This window comes from Cebus imitator, unplaced genomic scaffold (genome assembly GCF_001604975.1).
Source record: "Cebus imitator isolate Cc_AM_T3 unplaced genomic scaffold, Cebus_imitator-1.0 Scaffold55, whole genome shotgun sequence".
In the NCBI taxonomy this organism is placed as follows: Eukaryota; Metazoa; Chordata; class Mammalia; order Primates; family Cebidae; genus Cebus; species Cebus imitator.
In genome coordinates this window covers 5,249,133-5,273,086 of record NW_016107370.1, presented here as the reverse complement: position 1 = coordinate 5,273,086, position 23,954 = coordinate 5,249,133, and the positions used below count along the sequence as shown (strand labels likewise).

At 33.0% G+C, this 23,954-nt stretch overlaps 1 protein-coding gene across 10 annotated transcripts in view; it reads right to left on the bottom strand.

Annotated features, from left to right (window-relative positions):
- Window positions 1-23,954, bottom strand: part of RELCH (RAB11 binding and LisH domain, coiled-coil and HEAT repeat containing) — a 123,101-nt gene that overhangs the window by 61,771 nt on the left and 37,376 nt on the right. For 5 of the 10 annotated variants that reach the window (XR_001825316.2, XM_017528858.2, XM_017528857.2 and 2 more), the window contains 7 exons: window positions 19,140-19,343; window positions 18,952-19,043; window positions 18,047-18,340; window positions 15,426-15,501; window positions 13,981-14,076; window positions 13,811-13,834; window positions 1,740-1,852 (listed from right to left, as the gene is read on the bottom strand). Coding sequence is in view for 8 of the 10 variants with exons in the window: in XM_017528858.2 (XP_017384347.1) it covers window positions 1,740-1,852; window positions 13,811-13,834; window positions 13,981-14,076; window positions 15,426-15,501; window positions 18,047-18,340; window positions 18,952-19,043; window positions 19,140-19,343 (899 nt within the window). In the remaining 2 variants the exon portion in view is untranslated. Of the gene's footprint in view, window positions 1-1,739; window positions 1,853-10,950; window positions 11,406-13,810; window positions 13,835-13,980; window positions 14,077-15,425; window positions 15,502-18,046; window positions 18,341-18,951; window positions 19,044-19,139; window positions 19,344-23,954 lie in introns of those variants that run through there. The other 5 variants (XM_037738630.1, XM_017528860.2, XM_017528859.1 and 2 more) reach the window with 2 other exon arrangements.

The following is a 23,954-nucleotide window of genomic DNA, read 5'->3' as shown; positions in this document are numbered from 1 at the left end:
GGCCCTTCAAATGGCTGACTGTTAACCTTGTTTCTCAATGTTTGGTGTTTACATCTTAGTTTTTTACACTTTTTAAATGTCTTCATAGCAAATTCCAACTTGGGAAGGAAATACCAAGAAATGTCAACCTATCACCATCTTAAACCAGAAGTTCTCTCTCTCAACAATCAAGGTTTTAAAAAAATAAACTCCACTTGCTTTTGATTGGGAGAATCTCATTGTAAGGTAAACATTAAGAAGTAGCTCAAATCTAACAGAATAGAACATATGTACACATATGTCTAAGATAAGACAATTATTGAAGTTACATGAATACCAAAACTCATTATTAGGCAAGAAGCCATTTGAACAGAATTCTTAAAAAGAGAAAGTTTGGTGTATAAAAACTGCACCTTGATGTTTTAAGATAAATTGTTCCACACAAAATCTGCACTTTGTGCCTTTATAGGTCTTAGGATTCATAAAAATGTTATTGAGAACATAATATACAGGCAGATGAGGTCTGGCTTTTCTAAAAAATCTGCTTTACAGAAGGTTAGGTTTCTTTCTGGAGAACGTTAGGATGCCTGAGGGGTCACCAGGCATGTACAATTTTTTGCTATGCTACCTACCTGGAACTTGTTGCACTTGGAGAGCAGAGGGGAAGAGTTATTTTCTAACCAACATATGATTTACCTCTAACACCCTATTATCACCCTCCCCCTTCCACTAGAGGGTTTGGGCATAATCCAATCATCAATTACTAGAAGATGCTTCTCTACTAGAAAGCAGAAAAGTGTATTAATAGAAGGCAGATTGTTTTCAGACAAAAGTAACTGTCTTGCAATTTTCTAAGAACCTTTACATTTTTATAAGAAATAAAGTTCATTAAAATTTATTATCATTTTAATGTTAGTTCCTGAAAAAATAAAAGATAATTTAGAAAATGCCCTGCAGTATCTATATCTATCTAGCAACCTTGAGAAACTTAACTTTTTTTTTTTTTTTTTTTTGGAGTTTCACTTTTGTCACCCAGGCTACAGTACAGTGACACGGTCTCGGCTCACTGCAACCTCTGTCTCTCAGATACAAGCAATTCTCCTGCCTCAGCCTCCCAAGTAGCTGGGATTAGAGGCGTCCACCACCATGCCTGGCTAATATTTTTTTGTATTTTTAGTAGAGATGGAGTTTCACCATGTTGGCCAGGCTGGTCTCAAACTCCTGACTTCAGGTGATCCTGCCCCCCTCGGCCTCCCAAAGTGCTGGGATTACAGGTATAAGCGACCTCGCCCAGCCTAAATTTAACATTTTGAGAAGGTAATAGAATCCCATTCAAAGATTTAAATGATGAGACATGGCAGTAATTATAGCAGGTGATAAGTACTCTGATCTTAGTAGGATTGATACATATCTTAGAAAGTTGTTTTTGTTTTAGGTTTTATTTACTATGCATACACTAAATTTCTTAGAGTGAATTTCCTATTATCTATTTCTTTGTTGCAGTAAATTCCAGGTCTCTTTAAGAAGAGAAGGTAAGGAGGAAAGAGAACCTATGACGACATTATGGTTTGAAATGTATTTCCGTGGGATTTTAAACCATAAAGGAGTGAACCCATCATGGTGGAATGCTCCAGTGCTGCTAAAATAGATACTGTGAAGGAAAGAAGGCAATTTAGATTAAAATGCTAATCTTGATGCCTAATTAGTAAAATCAGTAAGTCAACATTGTATTTCTTTTTCAAAGATGTAATCGTACCCACCTTTGTTCATCATCTGGCCTCTTGATCAAATTGAACAGTATGTGGAGAAGTTGATCTCGCTCTTTAGGCTCAGGATGTAGGCATGCTGTACACAATATGAGGGGGATCAATTCCTAAAGAAATATGAGGGTGGAAAAATTCAAAATAAAAACACATTGCAAAATAGTACTCTTTTTTTCTCCAGAATATTCTTAAATGGACATTTAAAATGAAATAATTCTCAATACACAAAAGGGTAAATTTTAATTTTATAAGGTTGGTAATTCAAGAGAAAACACTAAAACCTTTCTGTGTTGGTTGTGCAGGAAATGTAAATCACACTGTGCTAAAAGTTGCTTAAGATTCGGCTAACCTTGTTTTTTAATCTAGTGCTTCCCAAGGGTCCACTAGCTTTTACACTAAATAACATTCATCATGTGACATGCTGACATCATAATTTTAATTCTGAAAGTGTTTTTAAACAAAAGTTGCAGAAGTTCACTATATTTTAAAATTTAAAGAGATAATAAAAAATACAGACTGCTCTTCCCATTTCTATAAGGACAATATAATGCCTTCCTTATGATTAGATATAATCTAATAATTTTGTGCCTTTAGCACTTGACCCAGTGCCTAGTTAAAAAGACCATTTTCACAGGTGTTGAATCCCTCAGTACTACTACAGAGTATCAGTAGAAATATTTGATGTTGAAATATAAATTTTAAACAATATTTTGTTTTCTTCACATTTGATATGCAGAGGTAAATTCAGAATTTTGTAGGAAAGTAACAGGTAAAAGTTTATTTCTAAGAAATACTTGAAATTATGTTGTTTTACATTTTAATTAAGATGAAATTCTTAACACTAAAGTGCATTCAAAGTATATTAATTTTTTCATTTGAGTGGATTTTCAAATCTAAGAAGAATAACAGTCCAAAAGTAATAAAATATTTTTGAGAGAAATCCTCAGTTATAAAAACAATATTTTGTAAATAGAGCAATCCCTATAATGTAATTAAGAAAGGAAGAATGACTACACTCATTTCTCTTTCCCATCTGCCTTGATATTCACCAAAAATTGTTAAGACATTTGTTTATAATAATATAACAAAAAAATAATGTGACCTGAAGAAAAGCATGATAAAAAGTCTGCAATGAAGTTGAAAATGCTTCCTTAGAGATGATTTTTAGAAGAGTTGAAACTGAAGCTTAAATGTATGACTAGAAGTCTCTCTCCATTATTTCTAAAGGTCTTTATATATTATTTTAAGATCATAATTACATGGTATAAATCTTAATCTGAAGGTACAAAGATATAGGTAAGAGGAACTAAGAATAAATCTGAGAAAAAAAGAACGTGAAACATTTATTCTGCCATTTTCAGTCTTTCTGTTTGGGCACCTCTGTAGGTTTTACCTTAGTGAATAACTGAAAAGGAATAAAAAATAATTGGGAATAATTATTTTGAATTGGAAATGAGAGACAGAGCATAGGTAAAGATCCTATATGTTTTCCCTAGAGGTTTAATATAATGCCTGATGGATTAGTCCTGATTCTGTAGAAGAAAATAAACACCCTTTTACAAAATATTAAATATTCTATCTGGCTGGAAATTTAACAATATTAGGGCAGGAGATCATTAATACCAAGGACTGTCCTAATCCTTAGTTGATTCCATATGGGCTGCTGAGAGGCAATGATACTACTGAAAGGACTAAGACATTGCATCATCAGGGCATCCTACTGAAAGTAGAACCTTAAGGATGAAAAGTAGTTATTCTAGAAGCATTAAAAAGTGAGAAGCTATTCTAATGTCTGTAAACCAAGAAAGGCCCCCAAATTTTATTTTACTTTGTCTTCATGTCAGATCTTGTTTCATCCTAATCCCCCTTCCTGCTTTCCCATCATCTCTATGTGTATATTTCTCATACTATTTTTTCCCATTCTCTCCCTAGCCTGTTACTGTTTAAAGCTATGAAATGAAGGTAAGATAGCTGCTGTAATTGCTAACACACACACACACACTTAAAATAGAATATAATCTTTAACTTCCTTATCTCAAAAACAATCATACAAAACAACTATGTTGCACTTTATCCTTTATGCCTTATATTTTCTTTTCTTTTTTATCATGAGGCTTAGAAATCCTCAATCAAGGAGGGAGTTTATGTCATATATTAATATGGATAGCACTTTAATTGAGATATGGCTACAGATATGCCAAACTGAGAACTCGGCCTGGGAGCTAAAAGAGTTCTTATCTTGGTTTACTCCATAGCACCAAATAAACTAAAGAAAAGCACAAATTTCTCTTTCGGTTTCCTCAAGTGTAACATGTAGGAATTAAGATTAATGCACAAACGGAAAATACTTCACATACATTCTGCAGTTTATCTAGTGCTGCTAATTTTCCTTCTGAAAGCAAAGGTGGCCTCAAATGGCCTTTTCAACACAGCAGCCTTTACGAATCAATTCAAATTAACATATTAGAAGGAAAGTATTTGTGACTACGTCTCCTTGAACCCTAAATTTCTGTGAATTTAAGACTTTGAAAAAAAATACTTTTCACTTTTCTTAATCACAGTAATAATTGATATTGCCACTAGCTTTTATTTCTTGCTGGCAAATTAACAACATATGGGAAGTCACTGTCAATAATTTTTGGTAGCTATTCCATGCCAAGGAGGGTGGTACACTTTGGCATATTATGGCTAGGGCAGTTACAATTCAGAGTGTAAAGGATGCCGGATGGCTTCCTCTTACAGCAACACAGAGCTGAGAAGAGATCAAGTAAGCAAGGAAGAAAAATGTAGAAAGAGTGGTCTGTTTCTGACAGAGCCAGCAGAAACATGATTAGGATTTGAATTGCTAGATTGAGACTGGCCCCAAATCTGCTAATTTCTCTATTACCCATTTATTTTTAACTTCTATTTGTATTGCTATTAAAATGAAATAATATATTTTATATGTCTATTGTGTTATTTATTCCCATTTATTTATTGTGAATTCATCTTTCAAGTCTCTAAAACACTAATAAATCCACACTAGAATTTACTAAGTCTGTATTTACCATCTGTAGACTATTTATATGTTAATAGGCTTGAGTCAATATTCTTCCTCTAGCATCATCTCTCCCACTGAAAAAGTATAGTCTTAAAACTTCCCTTTTAATTCTGAATACAGCACTTAGAAAATGGCGACTAAATTTCCATCAGAAGACGAGGTGTTTTAAAAATATCTTTGAAAGACTAAATGTAAATGTAATGAGGATAAAAGAACAGTAAAAAATCCTTCGGTATAAGATTTAATATCTCATAGAATATTAAAATAATAACCATGGTAAGAAAGTACCTATGGCTTTGGTAATATTAGATCCAAGAGGTACTTTTTCTGCTTCACATAATAAAACTTATGTGTCTCTATTTCTTTATTTTTATTAAGAGACTAGGTCTTGTTATGTTGCCCAGGCTTGAATGCAGTGGCTATTTACAGGCATGATAATAACACACTACTGTCCAGACTCCTGGGCTCAAGAGATCTATCGTGGGTCATGACTATCTGGGGCTGGTGTTGGTCTGAGTAGTAAAAATAATTTGCCAAGACAGTTGTGGGTAAAGAAAGGAAAATTTATTAGACAAAGTAGGAAAATACATTGCAAGAAAGCAAAGGGCAGATCAGCAAGACAGGAGCTAACTGCAAGGAGACAAAGGCTTGCTGGGGCTTATGCTGTATGGTGAAGAGGGCTTTAAGCAGTACTGATAAAGCTAAGGTTGCAGTGAGCTAACTTGGATTTTTTCTGTTAGCTGAGGTGTCTGGTGATAGCTTCATGCAGGAAGATTGTGAGTTATTTGCATAGGAGGGCTATGTGTCCTGGTTCATGAAGAAAGGCAGACTTACAGTTTATCTGCTTTCTTTTTTTTGCTATCCTTCAGTCTCAGCAGCCCAGCCTCTCCTCCTTGTTTAGAACTCTACAAGATTCTCCTGCCTTAGCCTCCTGAGTAGCTGGAACTATGTGCCACTGAGCCCAGCTAACATATCCATATTTTAAGCAATAGGAATCTTTAATATTTAAAAACGTGATTTGGCAACCTAGAGAGTACTCAGTAATATGTATTGAAGCGAAATATTAAACCAAGTGTCTATGACCATTTAAGAGGAAATCAGTATAGTAATCCTACTGTAGATTTCTAGAACTTTTAGAATTCATTCATAGAAGAGGATTAGCATTTGAGACCAGCCTGGGCAACATGGCAAAACCCCATCTCTACCAAAAATACAAAAATTAGCTGGGCGTGGTGGTGTGCACCTGTAGTCGCAGTCACTGGGGAGGCTGAGGTAGGAGGATCTATTGAGGCTGGAAGGTCAAGGCTGCAGTGAGATGTGATCATGCCACTGCACTCCAGCCTGCTGGGTGATGGAGTGAGACTCTGTCTCAAAAAAAAAAAAAAAAAAAAAGGTTTTCTTTGAGTCAATGGTAATCTTTGAAATTGATGTGATCTATCTATCCATATTTAAATAAATCAAGATAATTCTTTCATACAATCCAAAGGAAAAAACATATGCTGAAATAACTGGAGAGGGAGCAGAAATGACTGAAGAAGGAAGGAAAGATAATAAGCAATAGGAAAATAGCTGTTCTAAGCAGCAGCTAAGATATCCTTGGCTTATCAGTACTCTAATTGTCAAGATTATATACAAATATAATGTGACATGATATTTACTTATTAGCGTCAAGATACAAGATACACTTGTATCTTTGCTCATCAGTACTGTAATTGACACATTATATCCAAATGTAATATATATTTGGATATCACATTATATATCACATTTGGATATAACGTGACAATTACAGTACTGATAAGTCAAGATATAAACGTGTAAAATTTAAGCACAGAAAGCATGGCTTGTCAGTATAAGACAAGGAGGATCAAGAAGGTAAACATGTAAAATAAAGGGTATAAGGAAAACAATAATGCAAACGTATGATGATAAACAGTACTAACATGGGCTTTAGTGACTAGGCGCAATAAGGTATGGTAGCAACTGTGGCTAACTGGAGATTCCATGTCCCACCTACAGGGGACAGGAACTATGCTCCATTGAAAAAATCATTTGGAAATCTAAGCCCAGTGCTCTTAGACTGGAAGAAAACTCCAGACTAGGAGTTTTTGAAGAAGGCCAAAATTTTGTATTTTTAGGTAAAATATCAGTTTTTAAAAGTTTAATAACTAGCACATCATTTTTAACTGGCCAAAGAACTGAGTAGGCCAAACAAAACCTATCTGTGAGCCTTTGTTGGTCTGTAGATAGTGTACAACCTCTGATTTAAGTTTCAGTTGAAATTTTTCAGCATGTTCCTATTCATGTAAAAAGAAAACCCAATAAAGACAGACATTACAAAGACTCACATAAGAAAAAAAAAAGATTACTCACCTCTGTAAAAGTTCTACAATTCAAGGGCTGCTAAAAATACCTATCTTAGAATTTTTAATATTAAATATCTATAATTTCTAGGGTTCAAACTTGAAGAAATCTAATTAAAGTACTTAAATAACTTTAAGTCTCACTATTGCTAAAGAAATGTGATTTACTCCCAGAATTAAACATACACACAGGCCAACATCACATAGGTATAGTCAAAACTTCCTATCTACTTTATTACACTTATCCACAATACTAATGTATAATCTCATAGAGTTATGATCCTCTGAGGTGATCATTACTCATAAGTTTTCCATGAAGGAAACATGAATGGCAATGTAAAAGATCAAAGTCTAGTTTCTCATAAGATGGGAGGTCTGTGGGGGTACCAACTACTAAAAACTTTTAGAGATTTGGTTCTCTCCTTTGCCTTTTCTTGTTACAGCTTTACAGAGATAAGTGGTTTTCTCCTTTGCCTTTTTAATGACAGTTTTATTGAGCTGTTTCACCTTTCATAAAGTCCATCCATTTCAAGTGTATATGCAGTGGTTTTTAGCATATTCAGAGTTGTACAACCACCATCACAATATAATTTTAGAAGACTTTCAATATCCCAAAAGGAAAGCTTGTCCCCATTACTAGTCTCTCCTCAGTTTTACTCCCATTTCAGCCCCAGACTTCTTTGATTTACCAGCTTAGCTAGCTGATAGAATATATTTCCTCGGCATAGAATGAAAATGAAAGTTAAATTTTGATGCATGATTACAAAAAATACTACTTGAAGCAATCTTTAACAAAATTTTATTTTGTAATTATAGGATTTTCTCTTCAAATGCAGTTAAAGCAGAAATTGTGAAAAACCAACTACTTTACCTTATTTACTACATACATTTATCAAAAGATAAATATATTTATTCTACAATTTGGCTCAAAAGATTCAAGTTTCCTCAAACAATCCATTAAAATGAACTACTATGTAAGCCACATATAAAAAAACCAGTCCATCTTTTAATTTTTTCTCCCACAATGAACAGGCAAGGAACTATAGAAAAATCAACTAAACCCAAAGCCAGCAGAAGGAAGGAAATAATAAAGATTACAGCAGAAATAAATATTTAACTTTAAAATATAAGTTAATAAGAGACTACTATTATTTCAAAGAACCTAAGAGGTACATTTTTAAAAAAGCTTTTCAGTATCTTTAAAATTGGGGTGTATCTTATGGTAGACAGCATGCCATAATTTAATTGGGCTTCTTTTTCTTTCTTAAAGAAATGTAACTGTTACAACTAATTGCATCTTAGATTTAAAATAAGATATACTGAATTAAAAAAATTATAATTGTAACCTGAAGATTGAGTAAGGCTACTTTTCTTTTTTTAAAGAAAAACAAATAATGCTAACATCTATATTCATTGTGCTTTCTATTTAAAAAAAAAAATAAAAGTTTAATTTATTAGACAGCTTTGATTAAACCTTTATCCCACTCTCTTTAAAACAGTGGGTCAAAAAATCAGTTGAATGGGTCATTTTTTTCATTGTTTATTCAAGGATTACTTTTCCAAAATATTTATAAAATCATGTTTGCTAATGCTTTTCTTTACTAACTTTTTTAATTAGTAAAGGCAATACTTGATTTGTAAAACTTTTAGTTTAATATACGTAAGTGTACACTAGTACATGATGTAAAACATCTTTTTTACTGAAGGTGTAATCAAAGTTTAAAAGCACTAATAGATCTTTATATCATGATGTAAAAAGTAAAATCTAATGTTAAGTATAAAAGCGGCAAAGTAGAGAATAGTGCATAGAATACAGTATCATTTGTTTAAGTCGTGAGGAAAAGATCACATATTTTAATTTATACATGCACAAAGTATCTCTGAAAGAATATAAGTCAGTGCTACAATAATTATTGGAGTCTTCAAAACTCTACTTTCATATTGCACAGAAATTCTAGACAGATCAATAAGGAAATAGAAAACCTGAACCTTCTAAAACAACTAAATCTAATAAAATTATACAAAACACTCCACTCAGCATCAGCAGAATATATATTCTTCTCAAATGCACACAGAACATTCTCCAGGACAGACCATAAGTTAGGCATAGGTAATTCTTAGTTAGTTTAACTCAAAATCATATAAAGTATTTCTCTGACTACTACAGAATGAAATTAAAAATCAGTAACACAAGAAAAATGGAACATTCACAAATATGTGGCTATTAAATAACATGCTCTTAAATAAGCAATAGGTCAAGGAAGAAATCACAAAGAAAACGAGAAAACATTGAGATGAATGAAAATGAAAACAACATACCAAAACTAATGAGATGCAGCAAAAGCAGAACTCAGAGGGAAGTTTATAGCTGTAAATATCTACATTAAAAAAGATCTCAAGTCAGTAATTCGGTATCTTATGGAACTAAAGAAAGATCAAACTAAGCCCAAGGCCAGCAGATGAAAAGAAATTATTAAAGATTAGAGCAGAAATAAATGAAACATAGACTAGAAAAATAAAGAGAATCAACAAAATCAGAAGCTGGTTCTTGAAAAGAGAAACAAAACTAACAAACGTTTAGCTAGACTGACTGAAAAGAGAGAAGATGTAAAAAACTAGGATCAGAAATGAAAACAGAGATGTTAGTACCAAAGTTACAGAAATTAAAAAAAATACAAAAGTTAACACTATGAACTGTTCATCAACAAATTAGATAATCAAGATAAAATAAACTAGTTCTTAGAATCACAGAAATCACCAAACTGATTCAGTAAGTAGAAACCCCCAACAGATTTATAACAAGGGAATAGATTGAAGAGTTCCTATATACTCTATTAAGCCAACCTTAGCCTGATAACAAAACCAAAGATACCACAAAATAAGAAAACCACTGAACAGTATCCCTTCTGAATACAGACACAAAAATACTCAACAAAATACTAACAACAGATCCAAAAGCTCATTGGAAGGTTTATAAACCAAGACCAAATGGGATGTATCCCACGAATGCAAGACTGGTTTAACATAAAATCAGGCAATATATTAATAATACAGGTATATCACAGTAGAACGATGGGTGAAAATCACATTATCATCTTAACAGATGCAGTAAAAGCATGTGGCAAATTCAATGCTATTTCATGATAAGAACATTTAGCAAACTAGGGAAAAAAGGAACTTCCTTAATTTGATAAAGGACATTTATAAAAATTCTATAGCAAACATAGTCAATGGTGAAAGACTGAAAGCTTTCCTGTAAGATTAGAAACAAGGCAAGAATATCTGCTTTGTCAAAACACTGCTTTCCAAATTGTACTGGAAGTCCAAGCCAGGGCAAATAAGCAAGAGGAAAAAATAAAAGCCACCTAAATTGTAAAGAAGAAGCAAAACTATCTTTTTATGTGCAGATGACATGATTCTATATATGTAGAAAATCTCATAGGAACCACAAAAAACTAATAGAGTTAATAAGCAACTGTAGTAAAGCTGCAAGATTTAAGATAATACACAGTGATCAGTATTGTTTTGTTAAACCAGGATAAACCTTTTCTTTCTTGAAAAGAAAATTAAAAGAACCATTCCATTTACAATATCATCCAAAAGAACAAAATACTTAGGAATAAATGTAGCTAAAGAAGTGAAAAAATTGTACACTGAAACTATAAAATATTACTGAAAGAAATTAAAGATTTAAAACAAAAAGACATTCCATGTCCATGAACTGGAAAATTTAATGTTGTTAGGATGGCTATCTTCCCAAAGAGATCTACAGATTTAATGTAATCTCTATGAAAATTTCAATGACCTGTTTTGCAGAAGTGGAAAGTTAAGCATCAAATTCATATGGAACTGCAGGGGGCCGCAAACAGATAATAGTGCAATGCAGTTGGAGGACTCAATGTCCCAGTTTCAAAACTTACTACAAACAAAAGTCATCAAACCAGTGTGGTAGTGGCATATGGCTACACATACAGACCAATGGAACAGAACTGAAAGTCTAGAAATAAACCCAAAGCATCTAGGCCCAAATGATTTTTTGACAAAAGTAGCAAGACTATTCAAAAGAGAAATTTTTTTCTTTTGAACTGTTTCCGGATAACTGGATAGCCATATGAAAAGAATAAAGTTAGACCCTATTTCACTCCAAATATAATAGATCAAAATAGATCACTGACCTAAATTGTATATAAAAAGGTTTTCTTCTAATTATTTTATAGGTTTAGCTCTTACACATATTCATATACATATATATATCTTCTAAAACATTGATTGATTTGGCAATGGATTCTTAAAATTAATACTTAAAGTACAAACAACACAAGAAAAAAATAGATAAATCAGATTTCATAAAAATGGAAAACATTTGCCCATCAAAGGATATGATCAAGAGTATAAAAAGAAAACCTACAGGATGAAAAGAAATATTTGCAAATCATATATATGATAAGGGTTTACTACCCAGAATATATAAAAAACTCTTACAACTCAAAAACATGAACATAAACAATCAAATTTAAAAATGATCAAAGGACTTGAAAGAATACTCTACAAGCTAGCAAAATTGACTGCATGTGGGGACAGAAGCTCAAGGACAGGAATAAAGGAATTTTCAGTGTACCTCTTTTTTGCATTAAATGTACCTCTTTTTACACCGTGTAAACCTATGAATCAAAACATTAAACCCTGTTTCTAATGCTCTATTTATGTAATCGGCTAAGATATTACTATATTCAGTTTACTAAAGAACATTGAAATTGTATTTAAATACCAATAAAAAGGCTTTTGCTGACAAGAGAATATCAAACTTGAGAAGCAAGAAGTCAAAATATTAATCTTCAATCATAAAAGTTTTTAAAAAATGTAGATTTATCACTTAAGCCCTGGAGTTTGAGGCTGTAGTGAGCCATGATTGTGCCACTGCACTCCAGCCTGAGTGACAGTGCAAGAGGCTGTCTCAATAAAAAACCAAAAAACCAAACCAAACCAAAACAAAAAACTGACAACTCTGTCTCCCCATAGACAGAGATATATAGAGATTTATAATAGGAAACGGGTGAAATATTAAAAAGTAATTCAATATCAAGAGATTTAACAAAAAAAGGATTTGTTCTTTTATGCTCAGGGATCAATTTTAAATCAAACTAAGACATATTTCATTATTTACCAATTTAATTTTGAGGAAATACAATTTTGTTTTATTATAAATGGCAACTTTTCTGATAAAACATATAAATTATTAAATGAACAAAGATAGATGATCAGTTTTTCAGGAAATGATATATATTTTTTAATTATAAAAAATTTAAAATCAGCCAGAAAATTAAACATCATATCACAAATTAGATATATGTGTGCATATATGCATATAATCTGTATGTATAATGTATCTGATTACTGATGATGCAAATTTATAAATATTTCATGCAGTACAGTCAGATTTTAGTGGTAGTCTTTTATGATAATATGGAAAATTAAAATCAGAAAGCTAAAACTGAATTTCATAATAATCAGGTTTCCATAATATTTTAAAGACGATATTAAGGAAATACAGTAAAAGGGATGCAAACATTAACGCATTACACAGATTATGTTACAAGCTAAAAAAGGAAAAGAAGCTCAAACACCATTCTGCCAGGCAGAACTGCAAAACAATCTGAAATTGGACACTGATCCTTCAAGACATATAATACTTTCCATACTTATTAATATCTTATGACTATTTTACAATAATTAGGTAAGAACAAAGCCATCAGTAGGGAAACCATCTTTTTAATTGTTTTTATTAAAAAACCTATGGGGACAAGAAATTTTAAAGCTCTGCATGTTTTCTTGAGGATCAGTACAAATTTCTTGTGCTAAATGGAAAATTGAAAATAAGCTTTCAATGGATTTTGCCAATGCATTATGTACCTATCATACTGTAGGTCCCGGAAATTATGAGTAAAATCAGTGGTAAATATTAAGAAGATAACAATATGATATATTCTAAAATATTCTTCATCTATTCTTTATAAAATGTTTTTGATCTAAAAATTTTATCTCAAAAACTGAATAATTCAATTAAATAATTTAAATTATTTGCAAATAAACCATCCACTGCCATTTAAATGAGATTACAGATAACTTTCCATTAATCTTTTATTGATTCAAATATAACTATATTTAATAATAATTTATAAATACAACCATAAAAATAACTTCCTACAGTATTTATGGATCATAACATAGGCTATGTGGACTCAAATGTATTTGGAAATGTATTTTGGATACTTAAAGCATCTGTCAATAACAGGTTAACTGCAAGAAAAATAGAAAAGGTACTTTTAAAAGTTGTTTTAGTCAATATTATGACATTCTATTATAAGAGAAATGTGATTTATTGCCAAAACAAGCATAATAACACACAATCGGCAACTTCAAGTACATTTAAGACAAGTGTTACATTATTCATTCCTGTTAATTTAATACAAAGAATGTCCATTCCTGTAGACATATAAAGCATATCATACCAAGAGCAGAGATAATTAGGTAACTGGTAATGTAAAAACCAGACAGTGTTCATGGCACATAAATGGACCTACAGTAATAGTTAGTGCTGCAGAAGCTAACAATGATTTAAGCAAAATTGGAAAAACATGAATACCATGCAGTTTTACTGAACTCACCTGACAGAGGTGTAAAACCATTCTCTAGGAGCAGAGATGCATGCACAAAAGTAAGAATATGATTGCAAGTAATAGACTTTAACAAAATAAAAATATAACACTAAACTTCAGAATGACAAAAAATGGACAACATGATGGGATTACTGGGATGAAAATACTATGTGTCTTACCTCTCTCTTTGCCAATAGCACATTGGGAACAATGTGTGGCAGGCAGCGTCCCAGCATTAACATAACACTTTTTTCACTGTCTGCAATACGAGACACCTAGAAAACCAAAGAATTAATAAATGATGATAGTGGAGAACTTCCATGCATAGTAATATGGAAAAGTTCATTCTTTAGGCCCTGACACCTCTGCTCTAAATACATATTCCAATATTTTAACTTATGTAACAACAACAACAACAACAACTACACTGCTCTAAATGACATTAATATTTCTTTGGGCTAGAAACAGGTTTAAAATGCCGTTAAAGTCAAGGATGAAGCCAAGGAGGCCTAACAGGCTTCATTTCTGGAACAAGTAGTGGGGATAGCATAGGAGTAGGGCAGCCTCAATGTTTGTTTGGTTTTGTCCTTGAAAAGATGCTCTCAAAGCTACAACCATTGGCTACAGTGGTAATCTGTACAAAGAACTTGCAAATACAAGGGGTAGGCTAAGGAAGGTGATTCAGTCTTACAATGAGGATTGCCAGAGTGCATCTAAACCATCCTCTAGCTCTGTGATATTCTCAGTGACACTGTGGAACAGAAGCCCATGGGAAGTCAAGTGAAATGAAACACAAAACAGCTAGAAAGGGAGGAGTGAGTAAGGAGGTAAGAAAAAGCAACAATAGAGTTGGGTGCTGTGGCTCATGCCTGTAATCCCAGCACTTTGGGAGGTTGAGGCGGGTGGATCATGAGGTCAGTAGTTCAAGACCAGCCTGGTCAACATGGTGAAACCCTGTCTCTACTAAAAATACAAAAATTAGCTGGGCGTGGTGGCACATGCCTGTAGTCCCAGCTACTCAGGAGGCTGAGGCAGAAGAATTGCTTGAACTGGTGAGGCGGAGGTTGCAGTGAGCTGAGATTGTACCACTGCACTTCAGCCTGGGCGATAGAGTAAGACTCTTGTCTCAAAAAAAGAAAAACAAACCAAAACAGAGCAAAAACCAATAATAATAAAATAGCCCCTCAAGATCAATCTGCAAAAATAAATATAAAATAGTTGAGAGCAACTAATACGCAAGCTAATAAACTCAACTATTGGACATAACCACTACTAATGAAATGAAAATAACAGAGTAATTTAAATAAACAGTACATAGACAGTGTACACTTCAGTTGATTTTCTGAATTATATCCAAGAAGTGCTATCGTTAGACATAGTATTAAAAATAGAGTTTATAAAAGGTCACTTTAATGTTAATGTTAATAAAAAAAAACAGAAATGATCAACTACTTTCCTTAAAAGTATAAAATTTTAGGAACTATTTCTTAAAGCATTATTGTAAATAATGGATTTGCATTTGAAATATAGCCTTATCACAGATTCTTCTGTAGAAGAGATATTAAAAAGAAGAAAAACAGTAGAATGTTTTCAAAAAGTTGTGGGAATAGGTGGTATAATTTACCTCGTATCCTAAACGACTATCTGCTGACATTCGACAAAAAGAGAGTAGTGCTTGATGGAATGCAGGCGACAATTTCCTAGAAGAAAATATTGTTTGAAAAGGACATAATACCAAAGAATTACCACTGACATTTAAGGAGAAATTTAAGTTACATATTACAACTCCCATTCCTGCATTAATCCTACCCCACAAATGCTAACCAGATTTCTGAGCCACCAGTGACTTGAACACTTCACTAGAGAAACTTACACAGGTCGCTAGGAGAAAAAAAAGTCAACAATAACTGGTGTTTTTGTAGTAGTTTGATGTTATGTGAATAAATGGCATTTATAGTTAGTGGATCAAATCTAAAGTAGTATAGTAGATCAATAACTATAGAAATGATTTGCAAAGCTGAAATAAGGACTCTCTCTACCACCAATTTTCTATGGGAAACACAAAGGTAAAGTGGATACACAGGTTGACCTGGTATATTGCTGAGAGGAATTAAAGTTTTGCAGATATATGTAATGCTAATGATAAATCTGATTATTAGAAAACCACGTACAATGAGTCTAAAGATAAAGGAGCACTTCATTCAATATTCATGATACATTTTAAAGAAAGTTTCTGTTTGCAGTTGAAAATATTAGCCTATTTTCTTTAATAAAGGAGGTTAAAATATTTATATTTCTAAAATACCAGTCTCTATGTAGTTTTATTCATAAATTATGACTATGAGTTGTACCTTGTGTTGTTAAATCTACAAAGAAAAGGCTAACACCAAAAATTACATAATAAAGCTTATTTAGTATATACCACAAAGTGGTGCTCAGTAATTTCTGATTATAGAGTGCTGTACCAAAGCTTGAGCCTTTTGCTCTTTTATGATCCTCCCATATTCTCTCAGAAAGGGACCATAATCCTTCCTCTTATCCTAATCAGAAACCTCAAATAAGCCTTGATCCTTTTTTTTTGAGATGGGGTCTTGCTGTATTGCCAGTGCTGATCTAGAACTCCTGAGCTCAAGCGATCCTCCTGAGTAGCTAGGATTAGAGGTATGTGCCATTGTCCCTGGCTTCCTTCCCTTTATTTTCACCCCAAATCCATTCAATCTTTTAACTTTTAATAATCTTGCAGATCTTTATACTTCTTCCCCTCCCATTACTAATGTTTCAATATAGAACAGGCCTCCATCATTTCTTACTTGGATTCTTCCAGCATATACGTGTGTAGTTTCCTTTCTCCCAGTCTTGCTACCTTCCAATTACCTCTAGCTCAGAGGGCCTGTTCCAAAGCTTAGATACCATCATGTCCCAACCTCTAAAATGAATTAACACAAACTTATATGACTTCTTAGACTTTGTTTACCTCTCCAACTTCGTCTTCTGTCACTCTTTTCACTAGCATTATTTGCTTAAGCCTTACTAAGTCCTTCTTTGTTCCCCTAAAGCACTGTTTTCTTTTTGTGCACTTGGAAACACTCTTTCTTTTACCTCCTTGCTTGTTAACTCTTACTTAGTCTTGAAATCTCAGATGACACTTTTATGAAACCTTTCCTGCTCTGAAGACTAGGTTAGTGCCTTGATTACATGTTCCCAAAGGAAAATGAACCTTTTTCATCATACTACTTTTCATATCTTAGTGTTACTGCTTGTCTCTCTCTCTTATACTATAAGGTTTGAGGTTTGGGCCAAATCCATTCCAATTCTGTGAACACCCCCACACCCCCCGCCACACATCTCTCTACTATATACAGAAATAGTGAAAAAGTTGTGGTTCATGAGTGGAAAGCTTTACTTAAATAAAAATCCAATACTTCTTAATAATAATGAGGACCTGTAAGTCTGAAGCAAACTAGTTGTGCTTTTCTAATATGTTTATAGCAGGCATGACATCTATTTAATGGGAAATGAAGTATGACCTTGTGGATGAAAATGCACCATAGGATATTTGTAAGAATTAAATGAGTTAGTATACATGAAGCAATGATCATTCTGTCTGACATGTAAAAACAGCTCAGCAATATTCCTTTCTTAAAAGTATTTTTCAAATTATAATCTAAAAAATTTAAAATTCTATTTTGTCTCTTCCACTGGGAAACATAACCATAAAGTGCAGGGTCCATGCTTTTTTGTCATCTGTGAGTTCTGCAACCCAATATAAATTAAATATATGAATTAAAAAAGATATTAATATTGTAATATTAGTAATGGAAGCAGCCACAAGAAAAAAAAAACTAGGAGCAAAAATTATTCCTTCTTTAACACAGGCAACTATGCAGCACCAAAATACTCCTCTGAGTGTGATAACAACTAAAGGATAGAGAAAAGGTAAAAAGCACTGGGTAAGTGTTTAGAGCACATAGTAACATACATATTATTTATGGGTTTAAGTACTTAGCTAAGATAGAACCTATCCCATTGATGGGTAATTCCTTTTTGATCTAATTTAACTTAGTAACTAATTATTTTGTGACTTTCTTGTGGCAACTATTTTGCCATGTGTTAAGGTCATGTCAAATATAAAAATTCATGTATCTGGTCTGCAAAAGGCAGTTTAAATAAGAATGGTAGCTCTTCCCATTTGACATGTACTAAATAGCTAAAATATGCATTTCAAAATATAGTGTGCATACTAACCTATTGGGTTTATCAAAATGAACTGTGGTTTTACTTGATGGAGAAGAAGGTGGCAGTCCTTCTCTTTCTCTCCTGGGGAATGAATTTGGGGAATTCTCTTTAGGAATTGTGGAATCAACTTCATCTGGTATTGAAAGATGGATGTCTGTGTTTTTTCCTTTGTCTGAACTATTTACAACTGGATGCTGGCCACCGTCCTCAGAGTCTTTGTGGGGCAACTGATCCAAAGAAGGCTGAACAGAGTCACAAACTGCTGGGATGGCAAAGTGTTCATTTTTGAGGAAGTCCATTTCACTGTAGAAAGAAAGACAAATTAACAGAAATCACCAGAGGACAACTGTAAAAACTAGCAAAAATCTCATGATGAGTTTAATGTTTTAAAAGTATATTTAAAAGTATTAGTAGCAAATGGTTGGCAAGTGATAAATCTTTTTTATGCAATATTCACTGTTGCCTCATACATCTAAAAATGTAGCTATACACTCAACAATGAAGCATAAAAATGGCCTTAAAAACCCCACTTTTGATAAGCAATTGAATTTTTTTTATTCATTTGCAAAATGGGGGTAACTCCCTGAAACTCACAGGATTATTATAGGAACTAAATGGAATAATGAATGGGAAATACGTACAACACTAATGTAGGAGAAATCAAAACATCTTATTTCTTACTTCCAAGACACATCGATTGTAAGATCACCATATTGATTTAGTAACTTGTTTTGGGAAAAAAGACATATTACTATTTTAAATATATTAAGCAATTACAAAACTTTCTTTCAGAGGTGTTAAAATGGGAAGCAGTTATGCCTTACAATTGGAATGTTGTTTCATATATGTGTATAACTTGCCAATATCTTTAAACATGTTAAGAGGATTTTTAGGAATGATGATCAAGTACTAACCTTTTAAGTCTTCTGATTTGCTCCATCAATGACCATTTCTCGCTATTTAATAAACTAATTTTATCTTCTAATTTCTGTACTAACATGGAGTTCTAAAATCAAAACAGGAGAAAAACAGAAACTCAAGATCTCACTGTATGCTTTTACATAGTTTAAATACTTTTTGTGGACTTGCTGATATCTCTTACCTCTGCAGGCTGGGGAGTTTCCAGAGTTGGAGGAAGGTTGCCTATAATTGGTGTAAGGGCCTCTAACTCATCTTCTTCTACTCCACTGGCCACATCTACAAGATCTTTTCCAGTCACTTGATGATTTCCAAAATCTCGGTAGAGTTGCAATAAGTCTGGAGGTTTTGGAATATTTAATCCTACATCATCCCATAATTCAAAATCCTAAAAGATACAAAATAATAATATAAAAAATCTGATGAAATTTTACCTTGGATTTTTGAAGTTCATATTATTGCTAATACCTTTTTTTTTTAGATAGGGTCTTGCTGTGTCAGGCAGGCTGAAGTACAGTGGCGCAATCATAGATAGCTCATTGCAACCTTGAACTCCTGGGCTCAAGTGAGCCTCCCACCTCAGCCTCCCAAGTAGCTGGAACTACAAGCATCCACCATCATGCCCAGCCAATTAACAAAATTTTTTTTTGTAGAGATGGGGTCTACTTTGTTGCCCAGGATGGTCTCAAACACCTGGCTTTAAGCAATCCTCCTACTTTGGCCTCCCATAGTGTTGAGATTACAGCCTCTGTGAACATCCTGAAAACCCAACATAATCATAATTTTGTTGTAATATCAAAGTGTATGTTCCAAATGAGTAAACAGCAGTCTTAAATTTACTTTACATCTTCCGCTGTCCAATATTATTCTTTTAAGTTTCCTGACATTCTAGATAAATAGGTTTACTTGTCTTAGATATCAAAATGTTACACAACTTTTTATTATATCTCTTAAAAATGTAAACTCTTTTAACTTTGTTTTATATTAACTTGAAGCTCATAAAACATGCTCTAATATTTGCATGAAGTCATAAAACATGTCTAGATTAAGGAAGTCTTAGTACAAAAATTGTGCCTATTATTTATAGGTTATAAGTAAACCCATTGATATAATTAATTTTGTTCTTCCTTTATTACTCCAATGTAATACATATTAATGTAATCTTTAGTGGGTAAGGAAATAATTTAATCTATATGTCTTCTTGCTGCAAATATTTGAATATAAATCATCTTATTAAAAATGCTTCTGGCAATTTTCAGAATCCAAATAGCTACTCTTCAATTTGTTGTATATTCAAACCTATTTAACAGTGTTAGTAACTCTAACACAGTTTCATTAAAAGTACTAAAAAGCATAGCTTCTTAAGCGGTCTACATTTGATCTTAGCCAAAAGGCCGAGAAGCGATCTCTTAAGCATTCGATAGGCAAAGATTTTTAGAAAAGCTTTATGAAGTTGCTGAGTAATCAATTGCATGTAAATACATTGTCTCACCATTCTCTCTTCCTCTAATGTATCAGAATTTAGTACTAATTTAACATATTATAACTTATGAGAACCTCTATGAAAAACTATGGCATATTAATTTGAACATTCTAAATGTGATATTCTTAATCCTTTGATGGTTTATTTGAATAATGAGATAGCTATTACTGAAGACTAAATCTGGGGCAGATATGAGTATTATAAGTGGGGGCTTTAGAGAAAACCAGATGTAAATATAAAATTTGTATTTATCTCCACTATTATTGTTACAAGTTAATTTGAGGGAGACTTAAACTGGTCATCTGTAAAATGGATATAATATTTATTACCTCTTAGGGTTTTTGTAATGATAAATTAAATGTATATAAAGGCCTTAACAGTGCTTGTCAAGGCCTTTATATACATTTAATTTATCCTTAAATTAAATGAATATTACACATAATTCAAATGTCCATTTACCTATCATTCATCCAAAATTTAAGACATATTTACCTTGTGCTTAGAACTAGAAATAATTTCTAGTTGCTCCATATCCTTTCCAAAGCTTCATACAGTCTTAGCTAAACATTCTAATTAAGGTGTTGAGGTATCTCAATGTGACTGAACTTGCATTTCTCTAATGAATACTGATGTTGAGAATTTTTATCATTTGCTTATTTTCCATCCATATAACTTCCTTGGTGAAGCACCTGTTTAAAACTTTTGTCCATTTTAAAAAAAATAGGTTATCTATTATTAAGTTTAGAGAGTTCTTTATATATTCCGGATATAAATCCTTTAAGAGATACATTACTTGCAATGTTTTACCCTCTCGGTCTTCTCATTCAATTAAAAGTGGTTTCCAAAGAGCAGGAGTTATTAATTTTGAGGAGAGCAAATCTGATAGAGAACACCATGCCTTTTGTGTCATATCTAATAAATCTTTTGCCTATCTTCCAGGCCTGCAATGAGTATTTTTTCCTGTTTTCCTCTAGAAGCCTTATAGCTTTTTAGGATATACATTTAAGTATATGTTCCATTTTGAGTTAACTTTTGTATATGGTATGTTTTGATGTTCAGTTTTTTTTGGCAAATGGTTCCATTAACATTTGTAAAAAAGACTACTCTTTCTGCATAAAAGTTGCTTTGCATTTTGTCAGAATTCAATAGATCATCTATGTGTAAATGTGTCACTGGCCTCTATTTTGTTTCATTAATTTATTTGTCTATATACCAATATGACACTATCTTTACTATAACATCTTTTAAGACTTGAAGCCAGGTAGTTTAGGTCCTCCACCTTTGTTCTTCTTTATTAAAGTTGTTTTGGCCATTTCATTTTTCATGTGAATTTTAGAAAAAATTTATTACTTTCCAAAAAATGCCAGTGAGAAGTGAGATTTAGATTTCATTGAAAATACAAATCAAAATTGTTACCTTGACAATATTGGGTTTTCTGGTCCATAAGCACAGTATCTCTTAATTTATTTAAGTGTTCTTTAATTTATCTCAGCATGTTTAATAGCTTTCAGTGTAGAAGCTGTCAGATTTATCCCTAAGTTATTTCCTATTTTTTAATACTACTGAACATGATATTTAAAAAATTTAATTTCTAATTGATTGGTTGTTGCTAACATATAGAAATATAATAGTTTTTTTATACTTACCTTGTATCCTAGAACCTTGTTAACATCACTTAGTTTTCATCTCTCTTTTTTTTTTGAGACGAAGTCTTGCTCTGTCGCCAGGCTGGAGTGTAGTGTCGTGATCTCGTCTCACTGCAACCTCCACCTACCGGGTTCAAGCAATTCTCCTGTCTCAGCCTCCTGAGTAGCTAACACTACAGGTGTGCACCACCACGCCCAGCTAATTTTTGTATTTTTAGTAGAGACGGGGTTTCACCATGTTGGCCAGGGTGGTCTCAATCTTTTGACCTCATGATCTGCCTGCCTTGCCCTCCCAAAGTGCTGGGATTACAGGAGTGAGCCACTGTGCCCAGCCAGTTTTTGTATCTTTTTTGGAAAGTCCATAGGATTTTCTATACACATGATCAAGCCATTGGTGAATAAGGACTGTTATTTCTTTCTTTCCAAAATGTGTTCTTGGATTACTTTTTCTTGCCTTATTGCACTAACTAGAAACTTTGGTATGATGCTGAACAGAAGTAGTGAGAGTAAATGTTCTTGTTTTCCTCTTCATCTTTCATCATTAAGGATGATGTTAGTGATAGGTTTTCTATAAAGTCCTCTATCAGTTGGGGAAATGCCCCTTTATTTCTAATTTCTTTAAAGTTTTAAAAGAGAATGGATGTTGGATTCAGTCAAATGCCTTTTCTGCATCTTCTCAGATGATTATATTATTTTCTTCTTAATATGATGAATTACAATGACTGATTTTTGGATATGAAATCAACCTTATATTCCCAGAATAAACCCCATTTGGTCATAATGAATTGTCATTTTAATATGTTGTTTAATTTGATTTGCTAAAATATCATATATAATTTCTACATCTATATTCATAAAGGAAATGAACCTATAATTTTCTTTGTTTGCAGTGTCTTTGTCTGGTATTGATATCAGAATTATGTTGGTTTCATTGAATGAGTTAGGAAGTATTCTCTTCTCTTTAATAAGAGTTTGTATTACTTCTTCCTTAAATGTTTGGTCAAATTCTCAAGTGAAGCCATCCAGACCTGGAGTTTTCTTTGTAGGAGGATTTATTATTATTATTGTTTTATTATACTTTAAGTTCTAGGATCAGAATGTGCAGATTTGTTACATAGATATACATGTGCCATGGTGGTTTGTTGCACCCATCAACCCATCATCTACATTAGGTATTTCTCCGAATGCTATCCCTCCACAGCCCCCGACCCCTCAATAGGCCCCGGTGGGTGATGTTCCCCTTCCTGTGTCCATGTGTTCCCACTGTTCATCTCCCACTTATGAGTAAGAACATGTGGTGTTTGGTTTTCTGTTCCTGTGTTACTTTGCTGAGGATGATGGTTTCCAGCTTCACTCACGTCCCTGTAAAGGACATGAAATCATCTTTTTTATGGCTGCATAGTATTCCATGGTGTATATGTGCCACGTTTTCTTTATCCAGTCTATCATTAATGGGTATTTGGGTGTTTCTTTACCCAGTCTATCATTGATAGGCATATGGGTTGGTTCCAAAAAGTGGAATAAGTATATGAACAGACACGTTTCAGAAGAAGACATATATGCAGCCAACAAACATATGAAAAATGCTCTAAAAACCCTAGAAGAAAACCAAGGCAAAACCATTCAGGACATAGGCTTAGGCAAGGACTTCATGACTAAAACAACAAAAGCATTGGCAACAAAAGCCAAAATAGACAAATGGGATCTAAACTCCACAGCTTCTGTACAGCAAAAGAAACAATCATTAGAGTGAATCGGCAACCAACAGAATGGGAAAAAAATTTTTGCAATCTACCCATCTGACAAAGGGCTAATATCCAGAATCTACAAAGAACTAAAACAGATTTACAAGAAAAAAAAAACAAACCCA